The 25,744-nt window shown below is 42.9% G+C and overlaps 1 protein-coding gene across 1 annotated transcript in view; it reads left to right on the top strand.

The window, feature by feature from the left end:
• The window catches only part of ANKFN1 (ankyrin repeat and fibronectin type III domain containing 1), a gene marked incomplete at its 3' end in the record, with an annotated part of 376,329 nt that overhangs the window by 314,564 nt on the left and 36,021 nt on the right, over positions 1-25,744 (top strand). Inside the window, exons 9-14 of the mRNA XM_080922815.1 lie at positions 1,019-1,109; positions 6,725-6,832; positions 12,483-12,582; positions 12,963-13,095; positions 13,590-13,706; positions 18,188-18,403. Of these exons, the coding sequence (XP_080778941.1) occupies positions 1,019-1,109; positions 6,725-6,832; positions 12,483-12,582; positions 12,963-13,095; positions 13,590-13,706; positions 18,188-18,403 (765 nt within the window). The remainder of the gene's footprint in view (positions 1-1,018; positions 1,110-6,724; positions 6,833-12,482; positions 12,583-12,962; positions 13,096-13,589; positions 13,707-18,187; positions 18,404-25,744) is intronic.

Raw genomic sequence — 25,744 nt, 5'->3', positions numbered from 1 at the left:
CATTAAAGCCATACAAAACATTTTAAAGAATTATCAGTAAGCAAAAACCAACTCCTTAATTCTTAATGCCATAAAAAGGTACTAAAGAAAATTGGTCATTCTCTTACTAGTGGCTATAAAATTGAGGTCACATCAGAAAATTGTTGGTTTTTTTGGGGGGGGGGGCGGTTTCCATGCTCAAACAGCTGAGTAAAAAGTGTCTCCTAAAGCACTATTTATTGTGGCACAAAACGGAAAGAATCTGTCAGTGAAGGACAGGCTGGATGAAGGAAGGCACTGTCTCATTGTGAAGAGACTAACAGGATGGGTCCTTCCAGTGCTAGTCTGCAACGATATTTATTGTAGTTTGCTGATTTTCTAAAGTAACCACCAGCTACAGGAGCTCCTGGCTGTTGCCTCTGGGGAGAGGAAAATATGTAGAAAAAGGTGAGGGTGGGAGATTGCTGTTGCTATTAAGCCTTATAAAACTATGTGGGTTGTAAGAATTTGTGGTTTTATGGTTTGTGTGTGTGTGTGTGTGTGTGTGTGTGTGTGTGTGTGTGTGTGTGTGTGCGCGCGCGCGCTTCCTGGACTTTTGTTTTATTTTTCTATTATTATCTTTTTTATTTTGGTTGGGTTTTCCTTGCTTGTTGGTTGGTATTCTCAAGAGAGAAATAGAAAGGGTGAGTTTGGCATGTCGAGTTAGGAAGGATCTAAGAAGAGCTGGGGAAAATAAAACTGTGATTAGAATACATTATATGAGAAAAAACGATTTTATACACACAAATGAATATATATGCATTCATATAAATGAATGCACGTATGTGCATATATATGTGTATATATGTATATGTAGAGAGAGAGAAGAGAGAGAGGAGGGAGGGGTGAATTGGCATATAATTTAGGAACACCGGGAGTCAGGAAAAATAGCTATGATATTCCAGTTACAAATTCTATAAAGTACACAGAAACTAAGAGAATCCTTCAAATGTGATGAATCTTAATGCCTGATGCAGTATCCCCTTTCAATTCTTTGCAGGGACAACAGTATTTTGTTCAAGTCTCAGCTTACAACATGAAAGGATGGGGACCAGCCCAGACCACAACGCCAGCCTGTGCCTCCCCCTCCAGTAGGTGGTAGCTACTTCCAGGAGGACAACTTGCTGCTCAGCTACTCCATCCCTTAGGTGTCCCCTCCCCCACAGCTTCTCAAAGCAGCAGCTGGGCCACAGAAGAATAATCCCTCTGCAGAAATGCTCGCAGGAAGGCAGCTCAGAAGAGAGAAGGGGGCATTTAAAATCAGTTTGCTCACAACAGAGTCTTTCATTAGCTGCACCCTTCAGAGATTACTGAAAAGCTTAGCTTCAACTCACTATCTGTAGAATGGGTTTGAATCATATCCTCTGACAGGGCTTTGTGGGGATGGAGAGGACACCATGAGAGCGGCCAGCCCAGAGCATACAGCCCACTTAGTGTCTGTTCCTTCCCTTGCCTGCAGTGGACACATCACATCGATACCCTAGAGAATGAAATCAAACCCCTCCTACTTAATGCCATTTAGCCAAAAGAAAGGCTTCTATAAAATCAAGTTACCCTGCTGCAAATACAATATCTAACATTCTTAGTGGTGGCTGAGAAACTCAGCAAAGACCTCTTTCAGCCATTTGAGGATTAATAATTTATGCCTGGTATGTTTGTTATAACTCCCTGTTTGCTATAACCAGAAAATTTAATTAGCAAGAACAAACATCTTCAGAGAGACAAAAGAGCAGACTCTTCTTTACAAGGAGCCCAGCACTCTGAATTGTATTTTCATCTTTTCAAAAAGTTATTAACGTCATAGTCAAGAGTCTGCCATGCATTTCTTGTAAGCGTGAGACCTGCCTAATCATTTGTGGAACACAGCCTGTAACTTATGCAAATACCTTATGAATACCCACGTCCCTCTGCCTTCCTTTACAGTCCTGGGAGCTAGTTTAAGGAAACAAAGATGCATATGAACAATTCTGCACAGAATATGCACTGCAGCCATTTATTAATATTAGCTAAATATCATGTGTAGCAAAGGAAACAAATACCCATTAATAGTGTAATAGTGAAGTGTAGAATATTCACATCCATATTAAAGATCCAAACATAATCAATCACCAAAAATATATAAAACCCATTGTGTATGGATATACAAAAAATTCTACAGTACAGCAATAATAATAATAATAATAATAATAATAATAATGTAGGAACTTGACTTATTTAACTATTAGTTTACCTATAATTAGTTAGAGTGTATCTAGATCACTATCAAAATTTATCCCCCAGAGGGCTAGGGAGATGGTTAACTTGGTAAAGTGTTTGCCACACAACCAAGAGGACCTGTATTGGATCCCCAAAACCCACACAAGAAAGCCAGGTGTGGTTTTATAATCCCAGTGCTGGCATGGGGACAGAAACAGAAGGAGTCTTGGGCAGCCTAGCAAAGTCCAGACTCAGTCTGTCTCTAAAGCCAAGATGGATGGCAACTAAGGAAGATTTTCATCTCTAGCCTCCACATGTACACACACACACACACACACACATACACACACACACACACACACACACATACACTTTAACAGTAGATACCTAAGTTATAAGTTTATGTTTTCTGGGGTTTATTTTCAACTATTATAACAAGCTTTTACCCAAGACAAACTATGAATCAGGTGATAAATTGTGGTCTTTATGTGCAGTGTCTTCCTACCCTCACAGAAGTCCCACATCTTCCCTTGTGCATAAACACCACTGTCATTATGTAATGTCATCACCATCAGAGATAACCTTTTTAAGACACTTAAGTTCAGGGCATTCAGCTAAGAACTTTATACAGGAGCCTTGATCTCTTTGACGATGAGGGAGCTGTTAACATAGAGCCATTTGACAGACTCCAACTTTCTGAACTCTACTTTAGATGGCAGTTTTCTCAGAGACCACGATACCAGCACCAGCACACAGCTAAACTGTGAGCCAAACCTGACTTTTGTCAAGGCTGTTCATGTCTCCTACAGTAACTAGAGCCCTATTATCAAGCAGAGGAGTAGGCTGAAGACCAGGCAACTATGCCTGCCTCCTCCAGTAGCATTGAGTGGTCCTGCAGGGTACATAGCCTTGGACCACCAATGCCAATGTTCTCCAAGGCTCATGACTTTATCTTTATTTGATAATTTTATCATTAATCTTATTTGAACATTTCCATTGCTGAAGATTTGTCAGAAACACACACCCGGTAGGAATTGCAAGATTAAGACCAAGGAACCAATCCTATTGAAAATTGTAGAGGTGTGTATATTATTAAAGGTGGAGCAATAGAAAGCACACACACGCACACACACAAAGACTAGTCTTGGTTACCACAGAAGCACAAGAGGGAAACTGATTCCAAAGGCACAGCCCACACAAATACATATGAGGCATTAACTTCTAAAGCTCGAATGTTGGGATTCTATTAGCTACACATCTAGTTCAGACCCTTCTCTCAAAAGCTCGTGTGTGCTCCTCTCCCTGGAATGACAAGAACGGTTGTTCAGGACTTAGAGGAGTCATTTGTGTATCGGTAATTAACATAGCAAATGGCAGTGCTTTCTAAAATAGTGTGTTTGATTAGCAAGGGGAGCTGGCAAGAAAAAAAAAACTGAAAGCTTAACATGTGGTTAGAGTTGCTGCAGACATGCCATATCACTTGGAAAGAACAATATAAAAACACTCTCATTCTATTTATAAACAGAGCATGACATTGTGATGTAACATGTATCAGTATTCAGATATTTACTAGAGGACAATGTACTCTAACATGACAGAGTAATTGGAAATTTGGTAATATGTTCCAGTAAGCTATAAAACTTTTTTTTTTATATTTTTACAAAAGGCCTTAATGTGTTTTTATAGACTTATGTTATATGGTACGGTACATAATAAGAGAAAAGCACCCAGACAGGCTTGTCTGAGTTACGATCAGGAAAACCCTGATATGGCCAGTGAGTGTAAGCTCTGCATTGTGTGGTGACTGAAGTGTCTCATTACCAGAACAGTGAGCTGTATTATGTGGAACAATCTGCTCTTTTCTTACCATACAAAGCTTATTCCTGTCAGGTTCCTTATTCCTTAATATATTTTCAATTTTCTCCCTCATCCCTGAAGTCTCCTATTTTGTGTAGTCATCAGAACTTTCCAAACATCTATGAGAAAAAAAGAAAAAAAAGGAAAGAAAAGAAAACTCATTCTTTCCAAAATGTTGGCATCGTCCAGTGCTCGTCTGGGCTGCAACTGAGCATTAGCAAGTTTCTTATGTATCTTAAAATCATCAGAGCCAGCTCACCTCAGTGTAATAGGGCTAAGCTGAAAAGCCGAGGCCCTTTCCACCAATCCCCACCCAGCCCCCCGTATCAATGACAGCATTAAGACTCATTAGGACGAGGAAGCATGTTCAGGTGCATGTGCTAAGTCAGCCACACAAGAGTGTTACGTGAGCATAGGCTGTTGCTCCTCACTGTGCCACAGGCACTTGAGAGATAGGTCTCCAACTACAGCAACAAGGATTCATGCAAGTCCACAAGGGTAACATTTATTCTGTGCCCCTGTGTAGAACTCTCTCTAGGATGACAAGCACGGTTGTTCAGGGCTTAGAGAAGTCATCTATGTATTGGTACTTAACAGAGTGAATAGCAATGCTTTCTAAAACAGTGTGTTTGATTAGCAAGGGGAGCTGGCAAAGAACTAAAGTTATGCCATAAACTGTCTAAAGGCCTCTGGCAGCCATTTCCCTGAACTTCAAATGTGCCAGATTTCCTGAACACCACCGTGCTTGTATTCCCGAGGCCTCACCAATGGGAGACCAAGCATTTCCTGTTTGCCTAGGGATGCTACTTGACTCATATTCTTTCTTTTCAATCTCATGCTCCAAAAGAGTTTAAAAACTGACTTTGTAGAGGAGAAATGTGAGGCAAACAGAAGCCCAACATGGCTCCTGCCCACAAGAAACAGAGTCTACAAAAGGCACCTATGCCAATCTTCCGTCTCCAGAGTTGACCACAGCTAAGCTCCAACAGACAAACTCCAACTAAGATCTAACTCCATTGCCCAAAAGAAAATATAAATGTGCACAGTGAAGTGACCATGAACACTACAGACAAGGTCACTAGACCACACCACAGTTCTGGTGGGGCCATCGAGCTCACAGACAGGGCTGGAAAGGGGAAGAGATGTTTCAGTTTCATCTTCCTTGAGCTCAAATGAAGAGCTATACATAGGAGAGAATAGGAAGGCACAGGGACTTGAAGATCTACGAGGCCCCTTTTCTCCCTAGATAATCATCAGCTGGGATAAAAACTGGTGTTTCCCTACTGAATGGCCTTCAAGCCTTATTTACAGAATGTCTGTCATGGGACAGGCATTGCGCCAGATCCCTAATATAGATCTCATTTCGTCCTCATAAACCTCTCATGAGACAGACACCATCCTCATTTTTCAAATTAGGGAGTGAGGGCCCTGTCGATAGAAAGGGCTGGCCTTCAGCGAGCTGGGAACAGAAAGCCAATGCTCACATTGGACTTTAGTGGACCCCACGACCTAACTTTACCTTATGCTGCCTGGTCTAATTTGAACCCTCTTCTTGGCTTAACTGGCTACCAGTGATGTCCCTCCTAAATGTACACATATTCTGAGGTCTTGCATGGACCATTGTGAGATGCTTGGACCTAGCTGCTGTGAAGTACTTGAGTGTCTGAACTCAGAAGACTCTGTACTTTGAAACAGTTCTGTCAGGGAAAAAATTGGAGGCAGACTGGCTTCTCTGAGGTGGAGTGACCAGCCTTCACAGTGATGTACTTGAAGCTGTTGCTTTTGAAATGTTCAGAAAGGAAAAATCACAGGAGGTGGAATAGGTAAAATAGGAGCAGGGATGGACAGAGAAGTGACTGACCATGCTGGGGAGAACCCAAGAGCTGCAGACAACGGAATTGCAATCTTGACATTAGTCCCATATGAGTTATTACTCTTGATATCATTATAGCCAAATGGAATGAAAATAGGAGGAGAAAATCTCAGTGGGGACTGCAATTTAAATTTGCCATGTAAGCTAATACTGTATATTTAGAGCCTTCGCAGACAGGGTGGTGGTGGCTCAGAGTATGTGCAGGGGCGGCTGTGCCAGCTAACCAAAGCAGACATTCATTAGAGCAAAATGTAGATTTCCATTTCTTGGCATCTGACATGGGCTCTTTCCTTGGAAAGAAATGTCAATTTGGCCAAAAGTGTGAAACCTACAATAAAAGCATTGGGACTGTGGATTTCATCTAGTCTGCACATTCCCATCCGTCTTCCCTACTGTGAAAATCCTGTTGAAATTTGGGGTGCTGAGTAAAGAGGTAACAGGGATGCTGATCAGGACAGGGAATGCTAAGAAGGGGAGGGAGGGCTAGGAGAGGAGATATTGGACTTCCAAATTCCCTATTTCTTTTGGCTCTCAAGTATCATTTTCTCCTGCCCCCAAACTGCCCAACACAAGAAGCCAACCACAATTACTGTTTTGCACAGGGCTCTGAACAATGGCAGCTCCCAAACCGGAGGTATTGCCTGCCAGTTCTGCGTGTGCTGGGTGCTCATCCACAGAGCCTGTGGGCAGTGAACACAAAACCCCGGCACCTCGGGCGAGGCAGGGCAGAGGCTGGCTTGGCTTTCAAATGTCCCTCTGTTTGTTTCTTTTGTTCAATAGACTGGAAAGACTATGACGACAGGGAACCCAGACACAAGGGACAGAGCGAGGTTCTGGAGAGCCTACTGCAGCAGGTCCGAGCCCTTCATAAGCATTACAGCTGCCGCGGTAAGGATAAAATCTGTGCTGGGCCATCGGCTGAGGTCTCGGTGGCGCCGGTAATTTTAGCAGTTTCCTAGCTAGGTCATACCTTCTCATTCATCGGGGGGAAAGGAGATATTAATATTTGTACATCTGGAATCACTTTACAGCACTATCTTGCTTTAACCGTTCCATGGAGCCTTCCCTCTCCTTCCCTCCCCTTCCTCTCTCCTCCTCTACACGCAAAAAAAGTTTGAAAATAAGCACAAGGAAAAAAAAAGCTTCTGCTACTGTTGTCTTCTCTCTGAATTGGCCCTCCACAAGACTCCTCCATGGACCTTATGAGACAAACTTTTCACCCCCCCCCCCAAAGCATCTTAAAGGGAGCTCCAACAATGACAAGCTAAGTAAGCCTTCACATCAACTGCTAAAATTGCTTCCCATCCACCATGCAAAGTTTCATCCCCACTTTGGCCATTGCAAAGCAGGCTAAGTTGATGTGCCCAAGGTCATACTGCCAAGCTGTGGCCTCGGAGTCATGGTGCCCTGTCCGGCTATCCTGCAGTGCCTCATTTTTATCCCCCTGAACTTTCATCCCACCTTGAACTTAAGTCTTTCTCCATTCCAGGGTTTGGACGGGAGTAAGCTCACCTCCTATCCATTTTAGCCCCACTTTACCCAGAGACTCTGTGAGATGCTTTTAAAAGCTTCTCTGTTGCTTGGGCTGTTCAGATGGGACAGGGTCAGGTTTCTGATCTGTGTAATGATTCGTGGAAGAGGCACTTAGTTTTATTTGGAGAATTAAAGCCTCCATAAAGTTTTCATTTTCCATGCTCCCATCAGATCTCCAGCTACTCAGTGCTCCCTGGATTCAGGGCACTGCCGAGCCAGCTGGGTAAAACACCCATGGCTCAAGCTAAGATGCTGTGCTTGCTCTTTAGATGAGGCATAAATCATACTTAGCGTTAGCAAAAAGTTTCCCAATTACTGTATAGCTTTGACAACAGGGCCCTTCAGAAACATTGGCTCTAGCTGGAGATGAGGACAAGTGTTTGCAAGAAAATGGTGTTTTTCTAATGAGTAGCTTATTGGAAGATGTAAACATGTCTGGGAGCAGCTGGAGAAGAAACCCCAAGTGGATTTAGCATTCCTGGGTCTCTGGGAAGATTTCACACACACACACACACACACACACACACCTCCCAACCCCTCAAAAGGAGACCTGCGACATTCTACACTGACCAAGCTCCATTCATTGCTGGGTTCCCGGGCTCATTTAATCAAGTTGTGTGTCACCTGAGTTCCTCTCTTTTCTGCCTTTCCCTTGCTCCCCTGGCCCCTGTCTGAGCGCATGGTAATCTAACAATGGGACAGGTGTTCTTTGCAATCCATAGCCGTTTTGTGTCTGGTATTAGGAAGGGAGCTGAAAGTGCCTGAGAGCAGGAGGGTTGATTTTTGATTTGCATATTACTAAGGATGCAGATGCCCTCCCCAGTACTCTACTATCGTTGCCCAGTAACCGAGAAATGATTTCCTGGACAGCCCAGTTATTTCAATAGTTTCCATTCAACTCTTATTATGCATGACACACCCCTTTCCCAACCATAGCTCCATACATGTTAGGAGTGACGTAGCTGAGGAATGAAGTAGACCTTCCCCAAAAGGGGCAGTGAAGTAACACAGACAACGTGAGAAGCTCAACTCAAGAGCTCAGGTCGGGTAAGATTAAGAGACACCAAATTCTTCATCGCTCTTGTGGAAATGTAAGCTAGAAATCAGAATATTAAAGAACTACCTCAAAGAGCCTGGCAAATCTGATTAACCGAGCCTTCACCAGATTCTCCACCAATAGATCATCTTTGCCTTGGAATTAGTATGCTGCGGTGTAAACGTTGGGAAGGGTTGACCTTTGACCCATCAGGATAAAACAAATGACCTCACAGACAAAAAGTTAATGCTTCTAAGATGCTTCAACATAACTCTGAGTTTCAAAGGATAAGCCGAGACTGTGTGAAGATTGCTCATGAGGAGCTATGAAGCCGTTGTTTTGAATATTCAATTACATAGAGATAGTGTCGTTTACTGGGGACATAAACCTTTATAAACTTGGCAAAAAGAAAAGAAAGTTCTACCGTTTAGTGTTTGAGGAAGAGCATTTAGCTTAGCCCTGATCACAGCTTCTTCATCAGAAAGTCAGGCAGTTTAACCTGCACTGTTGCCAAGAGGCGGTGGATTCCATCTGCCCAGTACAGTGAAGCCCTCACAGACTCCAGCTCACTTTCAGTCACTGTTCTAGCAAGGGGAAAACCACACCACACTCCATCCACAGCGATTGACTGGCACATCCTAGCACTAAGCATGAGGGGGCGAGTCCACTGTAGTACTGAGAGCTGGTCCAGTACCAAGGCAATAGAAACACCTCTGTACTCCTCCCTGAGCCCTGGTCAGTCATTCCCAAGGCCTGCTAAGCCCTTTTTATATGGAAGGCTATGCCTCCCATCATGGAACTTCATTTCTTATGTTATTTCTCCCAGCACTGCCCCTCTCCTCTTCTTTCCCACTGGGACTCCAGTTAGAGGCTGAAATCTCTTAACCTAGTACCCCTGTGTTCTTTCACCACCTTCAGTCTTTGTTTGTTTTTAAGGTAAGGTCTCAGCATGTATCCCTGGTTGACTTGGAAACTCACTATGCAGATCAGGCTGGCCTTAAACTCACAGTGATCCTCCTGCCTCTACCTCTTCAGTGATGGGATTTCAGCTTGTGTACGCACCATGCCTAACCCAGTTTCTCCAAATTTCCCTTGACGGTCCCCTCAACTTTCTGTCCTGACGCTACTTTGCTCCACTTCCTCAAGAAATTTATCACTTGCCTTTTCCAAGCCTTCTGCTAGATTTTTAAATTGCTGATAAAATTTTTCTTGCTGATAACATTTTAAATTCCCAGTGCACTTTCGTTCTACTATTAAAAAATTAATAATCCCTGCTGCTATCTGAGTTCGGCATCTCGTCTCTGAGAATGTTACTGGCAAGATCTACTTTCTTCCATGTTCTATTTTTCTCAATACAGTCATCTGTAGGTATACATTTTTTTACAACCAACTTTTAATAAAGGTTCAACTTCTCATCTAGCCCAGCAGAGGTAGAGGAAGAAAAAAGTCATTAGAATATGGGGGAAGTGGACTTGTTCAGCAATAGTTCTTTGGAGGTGAACTTTACATTCCTGAGTAGTTCAGTCCCATAGCAAACACCAAATACAACGTAGGCGCTGTAGACCAGTCCTCTAGGCAGGCAGGTGCCACACACAAACTGGCTGCTACAGTCCAGTCCTTTCAGCAAGCAGACACCAGTCACAAACCAGCAGCTGTAGTTCAATCCTGAAGAAACTACCGGGCTTGCCAACCAGCCTGAGGCAAGGCTGCAGAAGCTGCCTCAGGAACCTCACAAGCAGTTTTTTGGTGAGTTTCTTTCAATGGTGGTGTGACCACAAGTTGAGTTCAACAATGCTATATAAGGCGAACCAATACATTCTTGTCATTAGCAAAGAATAGTAAGACAGAGCAAACCAAACCAAGGCTCAGTGCTCGTCTCCCTGTCTGTGGGGTCGTATTTATACTCCTTCATCCAGGGTCCTTTCACGTGTTTGCTATATTAAAACATCCTTTCTCCTGTATCAGCTTCAGGAAAGCATTCTTTCCTGTGTCTGCTCCAGCAAAACATCCTTTCAACTGTGTCTGCTTCAGGAAAACATTCTGTCCAGTGTCTGCTTTAGGAAGACATCCTTCCACCTGTGTGCCCCAGCAAAGCATTAGTTGACAGAACCAACTTTCCAAGGAAACTAGAAGTCCCCACGTCGGTCTCCCTTTAGACTGGTTCTAGTTCCACGTTTGGGGCTTTATGTTTTCTGGTGGGTTTATTTCTGAACTGCCTAAAGAGCCTTCAGCATTTGCTCAGATTCAAAAGATGAGCAATCAATAGCCACCAGGGACATGAACAAGGAGCTTTATTCATAGGCTTCACTGTCAGGTGAACTGGTGTGAGGCTTTCATTGGGAAATCATCAATAACATAATCTGTTGGGGTGATCCCTGTGAAATTCTCCAGAGACGTTTCTTCTGGGGTCCTGCTGAGAGAGTATAACGTTCAGTGTGTGTGTTCTGAGGACAGAATGGGTAAATGTGATTTATGAAAACTTGGCCTTAATTTCCCAGTTTTCCTACCTAGTAGCATCTCCACCGTCATCCCTATTGTCGCTGAGGTTTCCCTGTCTCCTACTTCAGAGGCATTGCTTTTGTAGCCCATTGATCTTTGTTTCCTTCCCAGAGAATAAGCTGCTAACTTTGACCTAGAGTAGGAAAGCATTTTTTTTTTTTTTTTTTTTTTTTTTTTTTTTTTTTTTTTTTTTGTCTAGCTAGAGGAGATGTAGAAGACCGACTTTTAAGCAGATTTCAGAAACTCCTGGTCTTATCCGCATATGTGCCCCTTTCCCCTTTGGCAGCCATGGAGCATTTGGGGTGAGCCAGGTTACTTTTCAGTGGTCCACCAGGGGTCTCAGTGTTTCCTGTAGATCTTTCTCTAGGGATGGGACCTCAAGACATTCCCCCCTTCCCATGTTAACGTGTTCATTGGTGTTGTTATCAGTTGTTTTGTCTATGTAGCCATTTCTAAGACTTTCAGAGCAGACATCCTCATGTTCTGGCTCCTACAGTCTTTCTGCCCCACCTTCAATAATGTTCCCTGAGCAGGAGCTGTGATGTAGACATGTCAGTTGAAGCTGGTCTCTCCAGGGCCTTGTGATATTCTCATAAGTAACCTACATACTAGAAATGACTACCCTGGAATGCTAACTGTAGTTATATAAAGTGATGGGGTGAGTTGGGTAAATTTGCTCCTCCTCTTTCTTCTTCCTACTCTCCAGATCTTCTGTACTGTGCTCATATTAATCCTATAAGGAAAAGATCTCATTGGATATATAAACTAACAAGGCAAACTTTGGAAGGACTGAGAAGTGGTTGACTATTAGAGAGCCAGCTAGTGGAGGTTGGAGAGGAAAAGAAGTTGATTCCCTCTTTTTTCCTCTTACTCAATAATAAAGCACTTACCCTGAGAGTATAAACAAAAGACCTTAAGTGGTTTCCCTTGGTTATAAATATTGCTCACACATTTGTGAAGAACTGCTCGTGGAATATTAGTGACTTTTACACAGCTTTGATAAAGGACCAGGCAGAAAATGATTAAAGAAATGAGTTTGTTTTATGGTTTCACAACATTGCTGGGGAGGGCATGGTGACAAGCTTGTATCATGGAGGCGGGGTGCATAGCAGCTATTGCATTTACTCTTTGGGGAATAGAAATTCAAGGATGCAGAATGGACAATAACTTCTCCAAAGACCTGCCCCAGTAACCTACCTCCACCAGCCAGGCCTTGCCTCCCAAAGCCTACAAACCACCAACACACCCCCTCCCCTAAACAACTCCACTGGATGGAGACCAAAATTCAAAATATGAGCCTATTAGGGTCATTTCCAATTCAGGCCATAGCAACTGGTATCTCAGTGATCTGGACTCCTGTATGACATTTGTAAGTGAGACCACAGGGACAAGGGAAGGCCAGGAGGAGACAAAGCAGGAATGTTGATCTATCAGATAGAAATTGTACCGCATCTTCTTTCTATGTTCCAGAAAGCTCAAAGCTGCAGACAACAGGCCGCAAGCAGTCAGTGTCAAGGAGCCTGAAGCACCTATTCCATTCCTCAAACAAGTTTGTGAAGACCTTAAAACGGTGGGTCCTAAACACTCCGACTAGGAAGTCTTAACGGCTTGGGATAGACTAGCTGGAGGTCTAAGTGGAAACCAAGTGGAAATTTTGTATTTTTATTAAATAAATTCTCCTGAGAATTTGGACAAGATACCAATCTCTAAGTTCTAACCAGTAAATTTGTGGTACACAGCAAAAATGTTTCTAGGTTTATTTTCAATTCAGCTTGCAACATGTTGAAAACTAACTAATTATATATATTTTTTTAACTATATATGGATATATGATAATAGAATTAATTACATACACACATATATGTAGATATGCAGCTATAGATAACTTCCTAAGACTCAAGTTTAGTAAAAGCAAACAGTTGAAGACTTTCTTTTTCTTTCTCTTTGCAGAGGACTCTACATAGCCGTCATATTTTATTACAAAGACAATATGTTAGTCACCAATGAAGACCAAATACCAATTGTTGAAATAGATGACTCTCACACCAGTTCTGTTACACAAGATTTCCTATGGTTCATGAAGGTACACTGAGTTCTCATTTCATTTGCCTTTTCTTATTTTGCACCAGGGTTAATGCACATAAATCTCTGAAACTTTAGTTGAGGGGTTTCCCATGATCAAAGTTTGGGGATGGGAGTAAATTATCTCAAAGAGCCCTTAGAGTCCCAGTATGCCCCCATGCCATTTTCTTTTAAAGGCCAAAGCAGTGTCTCCATTGCATTTTCAAAGCAAAAGAAGCGTGCATCCTGTCAGATTGTGTCTCCACTGTTCAGAGTTATGGGATCATTTGGCAGAGACTAAAATGTAGATCTGACTGTTTCATTAGCATTCAGATCTTTTTCCAATTGGACGGAGATCAAAAAGTTGTTTCGTGTGTATCTGAAAATGGAGTGGAGAACAAATATCAGGGGGGGTCAGGTTTCCTTCTCTCCACCCACCCCCTCTTTGCTTTGATGCCACAACCTAAATCATTTGCTGGCTGGGACGATGATCTGACCTTGTGACTTCTTTTGCAGCTGTCTTGTATGTGGGAAGACATCAGGTGGCTAAGGCAAAGCATGCCCGTCTCTATGTCCTCATCCACAGTGCTGCAGACTCGGCAGAAGATGCTTGCTGCCACAGCCCAGCTACAGGTGGGGGTCCAGGCTTAAGCTCTGGAAAATGTCTTCAAGCCGGAAGTGCTCAGACACTGATCCTACCTGAAAAGAAGAAGGGGGTGTGGGGTCCCTCTTTTTTTTTTTTTCAGATCCCTGGCCACAGGAAGTCTTCTTGGACAAGTTGAGCTATGTGCCTACTCATGGTGGACTTTGGTATGGAATCCTTAACAAAGAGTGAGGAGATCAGAATTCTCCATTTTGATGTTTATCGGCCAAATCAGTTCTTCTTCAAGGGTGCATTTCCAGTGCCTGTAGAACAAGGGGAGTGTGAGGGGATCACTGAAGAACCAGTGATGTTTTGTAGGAGCATTTGGAAGGGATCAGAGAGCAGCAGGGGGTTAGGGCAGCTTCCTGATGTGCTGTTTCTGAAAAGCCTGTGCATGTGTATGAAGTTGAGGGTCTTAAGAGAACCTTGAGCCTCTGTCAGTGATGTGAATCTATGTACAAAGTTGTCTCTTATCATCTCTGGAGATTTGCATAACAGGAGAGTAAGCTATATTTGGCTAGCAGGCCCACACCAACCATGGTATGAAAGAGTTTCTAAAAACTCCTTTAGCTCCTCACCCACTTACGATAATTTCTCCTTTCAAATCCATGCAATAATAACAATTCACCCTGAACTTCATAACATTTACCAGGTTGCTAGGAAAGACCTTAACTGTCTTGTGTCTTCAGTGGCTTTACAGATTTTTATAGTATTCTTCATTGCAACTCACTCTTGATTGAGAAACTCCTCCAACAACATAAAGAGAAGTTCTTGGAACTGGGCTATGGTGTTGGGGCTAAATTTGGAGGCCCTCCTTTCATCATTAACTGGTCCCACCCACTCAGTTAGACTGTGCCATCTTCCAAAGACTGTGCTTTAAGATAAAGAACATTTCCACCAGGATCAGCACCTTCACCAGCCCACAGTACATCTGGGATAGGCCTGAACAGAAACTGACCCACCTTAGAATTTTAAGCAAAAGTCTTTGTGGTGTGTTTCTTGGAGTCTTCCTTGAAGACTTCCATATGCTATCAGCACCTTGAGGAGAACAGGCTATTGCGAGCTACTATAGTAAGATTCTGATGGACACCATAATAACCAGTATGACCCTGAACCCTCATCAGAAAACTCTTGGGCTTCCTCACTCCCCATTCCAAACTTCTGACCCTACCATCTTTTGGACTATTTCCCTCTTTACCAAACCAAGAGTCCTAGTACATCACAATCACTTCTTGAAACTATTCTAGATTTTTCTCTTGGAAAAAAAAATGCCTAAATATGTCCAACATGTCTCCACTAAAGTAGTTTCTCATGGATTCCTGAAAGAAACAGATCATATGCATAAAGAAGACTGGCTGGTTTTGTACTATGCACACAGCTACCATTCTCACCTGGGATGCTATCTCGTGGTCCCACTGTGTTTCTGTAGTAACCAGTCTTCTCATGCTATAAAGGACTATTCAAAATAACTTCTTCATTCCTCTGCCTTCCTTCCCATCCCCCGCACTCTCCATCCTGCTAGCAGGTGACCATCTCACTAATTCTCCAAACGATGGAAAGGGTTTCCACACACCGCCAAATCTTCAGAAGCTTCCCAGACGCTCACCTCTATTTTCTCACTTGTTCCTACAGTTCATCCAGCTTCGTCCTCCCAACTAAAGAGCTCACTCCTCCCCACATACTCTGAATCTCATCTCTGCTCTCTGCATTTTAAATGCTCCTCTCAGACTGGCGATGTGGATCACTGCTGAGGAGCACTTACTGCTCTTGCAGAGACCTTGTTTCCCTAGCCCACATCGGGTGACCCATAGCCACCTGCAACTCCAGGCGCAGGTGAACGCATTGCCTCTGCCTTTCGTGGGCACTGCGTTCATGTGTATACACCCTCACGCAGACACATGTATGCAATTAAAAATAATAAAGATTAAATCTTAAAAAAAATATCTCGGCTTCAAGTTAACCCCACACCTAAAGTGCCCTCAGATGCCCTTTCAGCTTCCAAACCATCATTTTTCCATTCCTCATGCTAACTTTCTTGAAAGGAGGAAGAGGAAGGAAGACTTTTCCAAACATGACATAAGTAATCATAATATACCTTATTCATAAATTTATGCAAATGGTCACATCAGTGTTAGTCCATCGTGAATTATGTGCTATGTGTTAAGGAAAATGAGAAAGTCAACTATTACTGAGTTCTTCCTGTGCACTGTGCAAAGGACCCAGAGGCATGGAAAGGAAATAGCCATGTCTCTGGACAGGCACTTTATTTATACGCAGTGCAGCCAGACACATGCTAAGAAAGTTGTACCCAAGACAGACTGTAGGAAAGAAAAGAGAGGATGGCGAATTCCGCCCAAGATAAGATTGAAGAGCTTTTACACCGCTCTGACACAGCAGAAAGTAACAATTTAAAGAAGGAAAGGACATTATTATGCCTCACAGTATCAGAGGTCTCCAACCAGTTTGGCTCTTCTGAGGCAAGACAGAATATTATGGCTATGCGCATGTGCAGAGGGCACTTCTGACCTGAGAGTGACCAGAAAGCATGAAATACATGAGGAGCCAGAGACACCAGAAACCCTTCAAAGGCACACTTTCAGGGACCTACTTCCACATCAGGGCTTGTTTTCTAGTTTTTGTTCCCTTCAATAATGCCATCAAATTATGAATCTATCAATGGCAGAATCCACTGATTATATTGGAGACCTTATGATCCAATCCCCTCTCAGTGAGCCTGTGAGGGATATTCCATTTACAAACCATAACAGAGTTGGAAATATCTTCCCAGAGAGTGAACGACTGGGCAGGACCTAGAAAATATAGTTGGAGACTTAGAGAGGATTCCAATGACAACAGATAAGCTGTGAGGACCTTTAATTTAAGATAGTGAAGCTTGGGAGCAGAGAGAGTAAATAGTGTGACATCTAATGAATGTCAAGCACCCTGGAAACTCAGCATCTGTAGGAGTAAAATCCTAATAGTGACTAAACCAACTCATTACTGGCTGGGAAGACAAACTGTTAAATATTCAGGAACCTTGAAGGCTATTGTTATACCCAAGATAACTCAGAACTGACTACACTACAGAGACTGTCACTTGTAACAAATCAGCCACCCCATTCCTGGTCCTTTTGTTTGTTTTGGTATTGCAATTCTACAATACAACACGGCTCATATAAAAACATGTATATATAGAACTACAATGTGACAGAGATGTAGATTAAAGATCTTGCCAAAGGGGTGTGTGTGTGTGTGTGTGTGTGTGTGTGTGTGTGTGTGATTTATAAGTAACTTGTTAGAAAAGAAAAATCTGAATGATTTGGCCACTTAAAATTTAATCTTATCAAATGTATTTTGTCAAGTAATTATTTATGAAACTCTTTGCTTATTCTGTGTCTGGTCTCTGTGAGGAAAAATAAAAGGCTTAAGACACAGACCGTATGTATGTGGGAGCACTCCATGGTATGAGATTTGAAAATTTACCAACTGCCTCATCTATCTGTAGCTCAACCTGTCATTTTTTATAAATTCCAGTTCTACGCTGGCTCTACATCATCATTTGTGTGAGTTTACACCACACACAGACAACATACATACAGACACATAGACACACACAGACAACACACACACACACACACACACGTACACCAGCAGTTGCTTATATGGGATTTAATCCTAATCACCTAGCCCTCTCTGTCTAGAGCTCCTCACCCCCTTTATACTTCTACAGTTCCTGTTTATTTCAATAACCCATGCCTCAGCTCCTTCATAAGCTGTGCTGCGTCTTTCTCTTCCTATTCTTCTAAAAGCGTTGTCTGCTCTATTGACAGAGTTTATAAGCAATTTCAACAACCATTTCAGTAGGCAGAACTCCCTGAGATGCAAGTAAGTCGAACCAGGTTAGTCCTGACTAAAGAACTTGACAGGTACTACCCAGACATCTGGGGACCTCTGTACAATGTGCCCCATTATCAGTTCACCTCTTCACTTCAAACAACCTGCCTCATACTTGCTTACTGGAGATCTCCTGAAAACTCCACAAGAGGCATACTTGAAATATCAGACATTTTTCTTTTAAAACATCTGGGATTCTCTTCAAGTGCTGGTCACTGAGGTTTATGTGCTCCTGTGCCTATGTGGGCAGAAGTTATTTACAGATATTGAATTTGCTTAAGAAAATACACCGTCGGTGCCTCTTGCTATAATCTTTGCAGGCTCACAGTGAAGACTTTTCTTTGAGCTTTCTCTTAAGCACATTTCTGCAGTCCCACCTACGCTAGGTCTAAGTCTGGGGGGAAAAAAAGAAAGAAAGAAAGAAAGAAAAAAAGAAAGAAAGAAAGAAAGAAAGAAAGAAAGAAAGAAAGAAAAGCAAACAGCTCCTTAGAAATTCAGTTGTCCCATGTCTTTTGTTGTGATCTTGTTGCTCTGTTTTATGAAATCAACTGAGCTACAGTAATCTGTTGCTTTGTAGAATTTGCTTGGAACGCACAACTTGGGAAGACTCTACTATGAACCTATTAAAGATCGCCATGGCAACATCCTCATAGTTACCATCAGAGAAGTGGAGATGCTTTATTCCTTTTTTAATGGCAAATGGATGCAGATCTCAAAACTGCAAAGCCAGAGGAAGTCTCTGTCAACACCCGAAGAGCCAACAGCCTTAGATATTTTACTAATAACCATCCAGGTATGTAGGATTTTTTTCCCAATTTTCTGATATTTGTGATTCTGATACATTTATGGCATCTCCAATGCAATATATCCCAAGAGCCATTCACATCAATGGTGATGCTGTAGAGCCCTGCAGTGAGTCACTGTTCAGATTCCATACATAGGAATGATGCTAGGGCTCACTTTCATTGATCTTTGTCTACATATAGAACTGGGTCAAACTATCGTAAAGGTGGTCACTCTGAAAATATCATAACAGTTACATGAGTTACTTTCACATTACAGTGACCAAATTACCACCCAGAGAAACAGCATAATGGGGAAGAAGTGTACTTTGATTAGCAGTTTCAGATTGTTACATTCCATCACAACTAATGCACAGCAAAGTAGTTTAGCCATGGTGGATCAGGAAGCCCTGAGTGACTGAAACTAGGATTTGGGTGAGGCTAATAACCTCCAAGGACCCTCCCCTGGTGGTGAGCTACTCCCACCTGTCTTATCTCCAGAAGATCCCATAGCCCTCCAGGATTCTATAAGCCAGAGGAATAAGCAATCAAAACATGCAACTCGTGAGGTACAATTAAGATACAAACCTTAACACTGGTGAACCCATGAGAAGAACTGGGGGAAGCAAGCAGGGAGTCTGCAGAGAATGTTGCAAACATGAACTCGGTGCCAGAGTGGACTGTAACAGTACAAAAATCACACACATCCATATTTACTCTTGCTTGTTCTTCATACTACCCTCTTACAACAGCAAGGCACAATTAACTCCATTTTAGGAATAAGACACTTAAGGATCAAAGAGGTTAAGGGACACAGGATGGCACGCAGAGGTCAACTGACTGCGGCTAACAAAACTTTGTCCCCAATAGTCTTCACTTGCACAAGTCCTTTCCCAAGGCCCCCAGCACTGCAGCAGTTAGCATTGAAAAGTTTATGTTCTTTGTAGCATTTCTTTATGGGGGGGGGGGGTATGCTACAGTGCACACTCAGAGGTCAAAGGACAACTTGCCAGGATTAGCTCTCTCTTTCTACCTTGTGGTCTCAGGATCCGGCTCAGGTGGTCATGCTTGGAGGTGAGCATCTTTACCTGCCCATCCATTACCTTTGTCTGAAAGGACCAGAAACTGTGTTAGCCTTGGGTGCTGCAAGCCACAGAATGTGGTCCTAGACACAATAGCGTTGTTGCAAAGGAAGCCTTCTCTCAGCTGTCAGTCACATCCTGTGGGATGAGTGAGAGACTTGGGGATAAATAGTTACTTGGGGTTTTAGTGAGGGGTGGAAGAGAAGAGCACCTAATAACGATCAAAATTCGAGCTGGAGCACCTCATATGTGAACCTGCAGCACTAGCCACAGGCCTGGCTCCCCCAGTGGCTCACATTCATGTGTGACATGGACTTCCCACTGCTTTATTTTTATTTTTTCATAGTTTTAAAAAAAAATCCACTGGTTGAATGAAGTGCACCAATTAGTTAGAAAACATCTACCCAGAGCAACCGTGGATGGATATCACGAACTAGTCCGTTCAAATTAACAGGGAAGAAAGAGCCCTGTTCCACCCAGACAGATCCCAACCTCGGTCACACAGCTACCCATGTTCGCCTTAAATAGCTTACTTACTTTCACTCTCAAGGAGCATCTAATGCAAGGATGAGCCTGGTTACTACTTGGCCTGGCCCAAACCAAGACAAAATCCAACACAGCACAGGTAATCTGAGTGGTCAAAGCCAGAGGCTGTGGATTTGATCTTGTGAAAACTGGGTTCATAGGAAATTGACAAGCTCTGTGTGTGTGTGTGTGTGTGTGTGTGTGTGTGTGTGTGTGTGTGTGTGTAGAGGATGGGGGCAGGGAGTACAGACACACTCCTGGCTCCTCTCTTCACCTTTTATAAGCAAGTGCTAAAAGAAACGTTTAAGAAATCATAATAAATTTAGTTTTTACAGGGTGACTAATACACTAATCCCCTATAGGGATAAACTGGGGTCTGGGCTACCTTTACTTCTAGAAACACAGGCCCCAGCATGATATAATACCTGGTTTCTCCTAGACTTATTACATTAAAAATGTGTTACAGGTGCAGAAAAATTCCAATCTGGTGAAAGGTTGTTAGAGAAGGAGACCAAAAATAGAGGCGGGATCAGGTTTCCACACAGATCCAAGTGGAAAATTCACCCCCTGCTGACTGGCGCATTCCTGCTTGATGTCATTCCTACCACCTCCCCCTTTCCCTCCCCTCCCCCTTTCTCTCCCACTTCCCAGGCAGGTCTTATGCTGGATGGGAAATGGACAGTAAGACTCTTAGGGTTGGTGGCCAAACACTGTAGCCTGGAGACATAATCCTATTGGGAATTGGCTCCACCAACTCAACAAGAAGGCTGAGCTAGACCTTAGTGACACAAAGATGGCTGAGTACATTGCAGTGACAAGCCAGATTCTTCTCTCAAAGAATTGAAGGATGTAAGGCATGCCAGTGGACGTCTTGGTTTCTTCCTGGCATGTCACAACACGCTCTGGGGTATCCCTTTGAAACTGGGGTGCATGGGTGATATTTCTATTCCATCCCTTCAACTATATTGCCAGAGAGAGTTACTCTTCAGTTCTTTGTCTCCTCTTCCTCACAAAACAAACAAACAAACAACCCTACCTCACAGTGTTCTGAAAAAGATGCCCTGAAATGGCATATAAGCATCAAGAGAGTAATCAACACAGTAAACATTCACAATCTTTATTACTTTTCCACTTATGAAAATCCAACCAATACTACGCTCCCCTCAGATCACTTCTTTTTTTTTATGATTCTATTTATTTATTTTATCTATATGAGTACTCAGTGTAAGCAGCAGATCTCATAGCAGATGGTTGTGAGCCACCATGTGGTTGCTGGGATTTGAACTCAGGACCTCTGGAAGAGCAGTCAGTGCTCTTAACCACTGAGCCATCTCTCCTGCCCCCTCAGATCACTTCTAATCTAACTTCTTCCATCATCCTGGGGAGACCTCTGCTACTGGCTGGTCATCCCTTGAGGCATTTTGTCAGCTCACCTACATTTTTATAACAGGTAAGACCCGCTGTATGAGGACTACATGATTCACAGCTGGATGTTCGAAACTGGTAAAGGCTTCAACAAAATCTTATCTTACAAATACTCTATTAATTCCTGGGGATCCTCAGAAACTCCAACATCCAACTCCTCAAACTCCCAACCTACTCAAGTTCTAGGCTTTCCAAATTAACCACTCTCATGGATGTGGAAAAGAACCTTTTGCCCCACCTCCCCCATTTTCTTGGAAAGAAAAAGAAGTTGTTATGGACAAATTAGAGTCCTGGAGAGTAAAATGATTGGCAGTAAGGGTATTTCCCAACAAGATGGCTGTTCTGGGATGGTGCTTACTCTAGGACCTTCGGAGGTCACTCCAGGGACTGGATACCTTGAGTGTGCCACTGTCTAAGAACATTAATTTCATACATGTGTACAGTATATTCAACACTGCCATAACTATGTTACCACTGGATTGTCACAAAAAGCCAGGGAGGTTAATTGATCATGTCCAGACCACATATGAACATACGCATTTTAAGGAAATGATGTGCTGATGTCACATTACTCAAAAATAAAAAAAAGAGGACCGAGGAGTCACACCCCATGCCTATCCTGGAGCCCTCCCCATCCCACGGCATGACTGAGGCTCTCTATCTCCTTTCTTCACAGGCCATCCTAAGGAAACTTGCCTGCCTCTGCTATCTGCTTCCTCTCTTTAGGCATGACCTGTTACCACTAGATGTCTAGTACATATTACCTCTTCCGCCTTTTCTGCTGTTTGAGCTGTACATTCCTCCCACATCCTTCCTATACAAGCATCTAACATGTTAATCAAAAATGGAATTTCAATTATCAGTTGAAAATAACTAGTGAGTATAGAAGTAAAAAGCAAGTGTGTTTGCCCCTGTGGATATGACCACTACTTATACTCATAAAGGAATATAAACAACTCTAGTCTCTAATAGCTACTAAATGGCTGAACAAAACTGAGTGTAGCCATGTCCTGGCGAGTTACTCAGCCATGTAAGTGAGTCAGGTATGTATGATCCAGGATATAGCCTTGCCCTCTACATCATACTGAGCAAAGAATCCAGATAGCAAACATCACAGGTTATGCGAATCCAATCATATGCTGTATCTATAATCAGCGAGATCAATGAGACAGAATTCCTGGGGGCAGGCGGGAGAGCAGTGGGTGAGAAATGTGAGGCTTCCTTCCGAAGTAGTTAAAAAGGTCTGAAAGATGGGACTGACACTTGCACAACCTTGCTGATGTGCTAACCACTGATGAATATAATGCATTATGAAGATGAAAGAGCTACACCTCACTTTTGAAGAAGAAAAATGATGTAGGCTGGAGAGATGGCTCAGTGATTAAGACTGCTCTTCCAGAGGTCCTGAGTTCAATCCCCAGCAACCACGTGGTGGCTCACAACCATCTGTAATGGGATCCAATGCCCTCTTCTGGTGTGTCTGAAAACAGCTACAGTGTGCTCATATACATAAAATAAATAGATGAATAAATAAATGGTACCTGCCTCCAGAGGAAAAAAACTCTTAAAAAGAAGAAATGACAGAAATAATAGAGACTACACTAATCTATAGTCACCCTTCCACGGAAAGGGGCAGCCCCCAGTCAGCCCCATCCCACTGCGGTACAGGAACTTGGTTCCACTGTCGAAGCATTTTCCACTCTTTAAAAAGAAGTTGGGAATGCAGAAGGTAGAGTAAGATCTCTCTATGTTTAAAAGCTGTAAACAACTCAGAAAATTGAAACACTTTCTGTTCTAATTAGTCCTAAACCCACAGTGACCAACCAATAGCCACTCCTTTGTGACCCCTGCCCTCCTACACAATTGGCTTCTGTGCCCAACCCAGGAAAATAAAAGTCCAGTACTTACTGGAAAAGCAGCTGCCTATTGTTCCTTTAGCAGGCTCTTAAGAGAACAGAAGGTAGGCTGGGCAGAGGACTCTCAGACCCCATACCAGCAAGACCCAGACCTCACCTAAGTCTGCCTTTCACAAACATGTTTTTGCAACATCAAATCAAGGAGGTGCAGGGCTCTCTTTTTGGGGCTCTAGGAAAACCAAGTGAGGAAATCAAGGCCCTTTCTCTCAAGGAGTTCGGTCAAGGCAGGGAGACAGACTTGTAAACAAATCAAGGTAATACAAGGCAGAATTAAACCACAGTCTGATAGCAGTACAAACCGTGTACTATGGGAGCGCACACAAAGCAGCTATTAATTCTGCCTAGAAATATCAGGCAGGGCAGAAGAGGTGGTGTTGTGCTGAGCCATGAGGGGAAGCTAAGTTTATCAGATGGAGAAAAAGAAAAGAGCCTGAGAAGGGAGAGGGGGGATTAAATGAGAGGATACAGGCAAAGAAAGGATGCAGGAGTTGGAAGAGAAGCTTCAGACTCCTAGAGGTCACGTGGTCTAACACAATCTTCATATGGACTTTATTAAGCTGATTAGAAAAACTGGCTCATGGCTTTCTCCCTCACACTGAAAGGTAAGCCCCACAAAGGAAAATATAAGTCGCATACGTCTCTGTGTCACCAACAGCCCCGCATAATCCCCGACGTGTTAAGTAGGTGCTTTGTAATAGAGCTAGACATGGTAGTGCAAACTAGTTGGCTGAGGCAGGAGGATGTCAAATTCAAGATATGTCTGGGTCTAGGGCACTCAATGGAAGCCGAAGCAAGTTTCCGAGACCCTATTAGAAACACAGGATAAAGAGGAGGCCAAAGACAAAGTTCGGTGGTAGAGGGCTCCCTTCATATGGCCCAGCCTAGGGCTCCATTCTCAGCACCCTCAGACAAACAGAGGAGGCAGCAATCAATCAGGACATTGCTGGGGAGGAAAAGGCAATTCATTATCTAGAGACAGGACATAAAAGGTCAGTGGTGGTGAAAGGGAGAAGCTGAAGATTCAGGTTAGAGGTTAAATCAGGCGATGGGCATTCAGTTTGGTCTTAGAGGCCGTTCTAGTATGTTAGATTATGTGAATGAGACGGCTCTCTCTTCCCATTCATTTCTCAGGCTCCAAAAACATTCTGACTAATAAAGGATAAATGACTATGTAAAGACACAAAAATACATAGTAAGTGCTCAGTAACCTTTTTAAAGCTTGAATGAAAGAGTGAGTTACTCCATCCCAACGTGGTGATGGTTTTTACATAACCACAGTATGTTCCTAACTCACATTCGACTTGTGGTCAGTTCTGACCCCGACATGTTTTTCTCCGACACCCTTTACCCATCCTATATTTGTACCATTGGGGTTGAGTTTTTACAAGCACATTTTCTTATTACATTTCAACCCTAATTATGATAGGCTTATTTTTCCAACGCACTGTGTCACTCATAGCTTTATTTCTTTTCTTCCAGAAAATCCAAACCACACCAAATCTTGGACCCAAAAATTTGATACACTCATTGTTGATTTGCTTTCTCCAGAATGTCAATAAATGAGCTGAAAATACTGGCCCTTGGGACCAGTCCCTACTGTGCTGTCACCCAGTGTGTCTACTATTCCAATATCATCTTCATTATCCACAAATACTCAACCCAGATATCTGGCTTTAGGCAATGTGGTTGAGAGCCTGCTTTTTCCCAGTTATCTAGTGAAATGGATTACATCGGAGGCTTCACCCTGCTCTGTGGATCCCTGTTTTGTTGCTGTTGGAAATGAAGTGTTTCTACTTTCTCTTCACAAATGCTGACTTCTCGATTGCCTAGCTAGCTTCAAATTGATTGTCTGATGGTTCTCTCTCATCCCCACTCCCAAAGAGCAGTAATTTGAAGGTCTTTAGTTACCAGAGACATTCTGTGTTTTCCCTGCTTCTGTTGCAAAGACAGGCATATTTGTCCTTTCCTAGTCTTTAGGGACTTTCTTCAGTCTCCATGAGGTCTCAAAAATAATGACTTGTAGGTCTACAACCGCATCTCCTTGTACCCCAGGGTATATATCACCAAACTCTGCTCCCTCCTTCGAATGCTTCTGTGTTTCCTCCTCATGTTAATCACTAATCACCCTCTGATGTTAATTTCCCAAAGCATAAGCCTTGACCCAACAGGCCTCTTCTAGTCAGCAACTTCCTCATGATCTGTTTGGAAGAGACATGGGAGAAACACTACTAAATTCTCACCCATTCCTACACAAGTAATCTTTCTTGATCATAAGGTTTTTATTTTTTTCTACTGTATTGTTTGCTAAATGCTAAAGTTATTTTAGACTGTGCTTTTAAAAGTATCCTGTCTCTTTTATAAGATGTGCCTGTCCCTCAAGTCTTGACTTGTCTCTGTTCTGTTA

This window comes from Micromys minutus (genome assembly GCF_963924665.1).
Source record: "Micromys minutus genome assembly, chromosome: 10".
Classification (NCBI taxonomy): Eukaryota; Metazoa; Chordata; class Mammalia; order Rodentia; family Muridae; genus Micromys; species Micromys minutus.
This window is presented reverse-complemented; position numbering and strand designations above follow the sequence as displayed.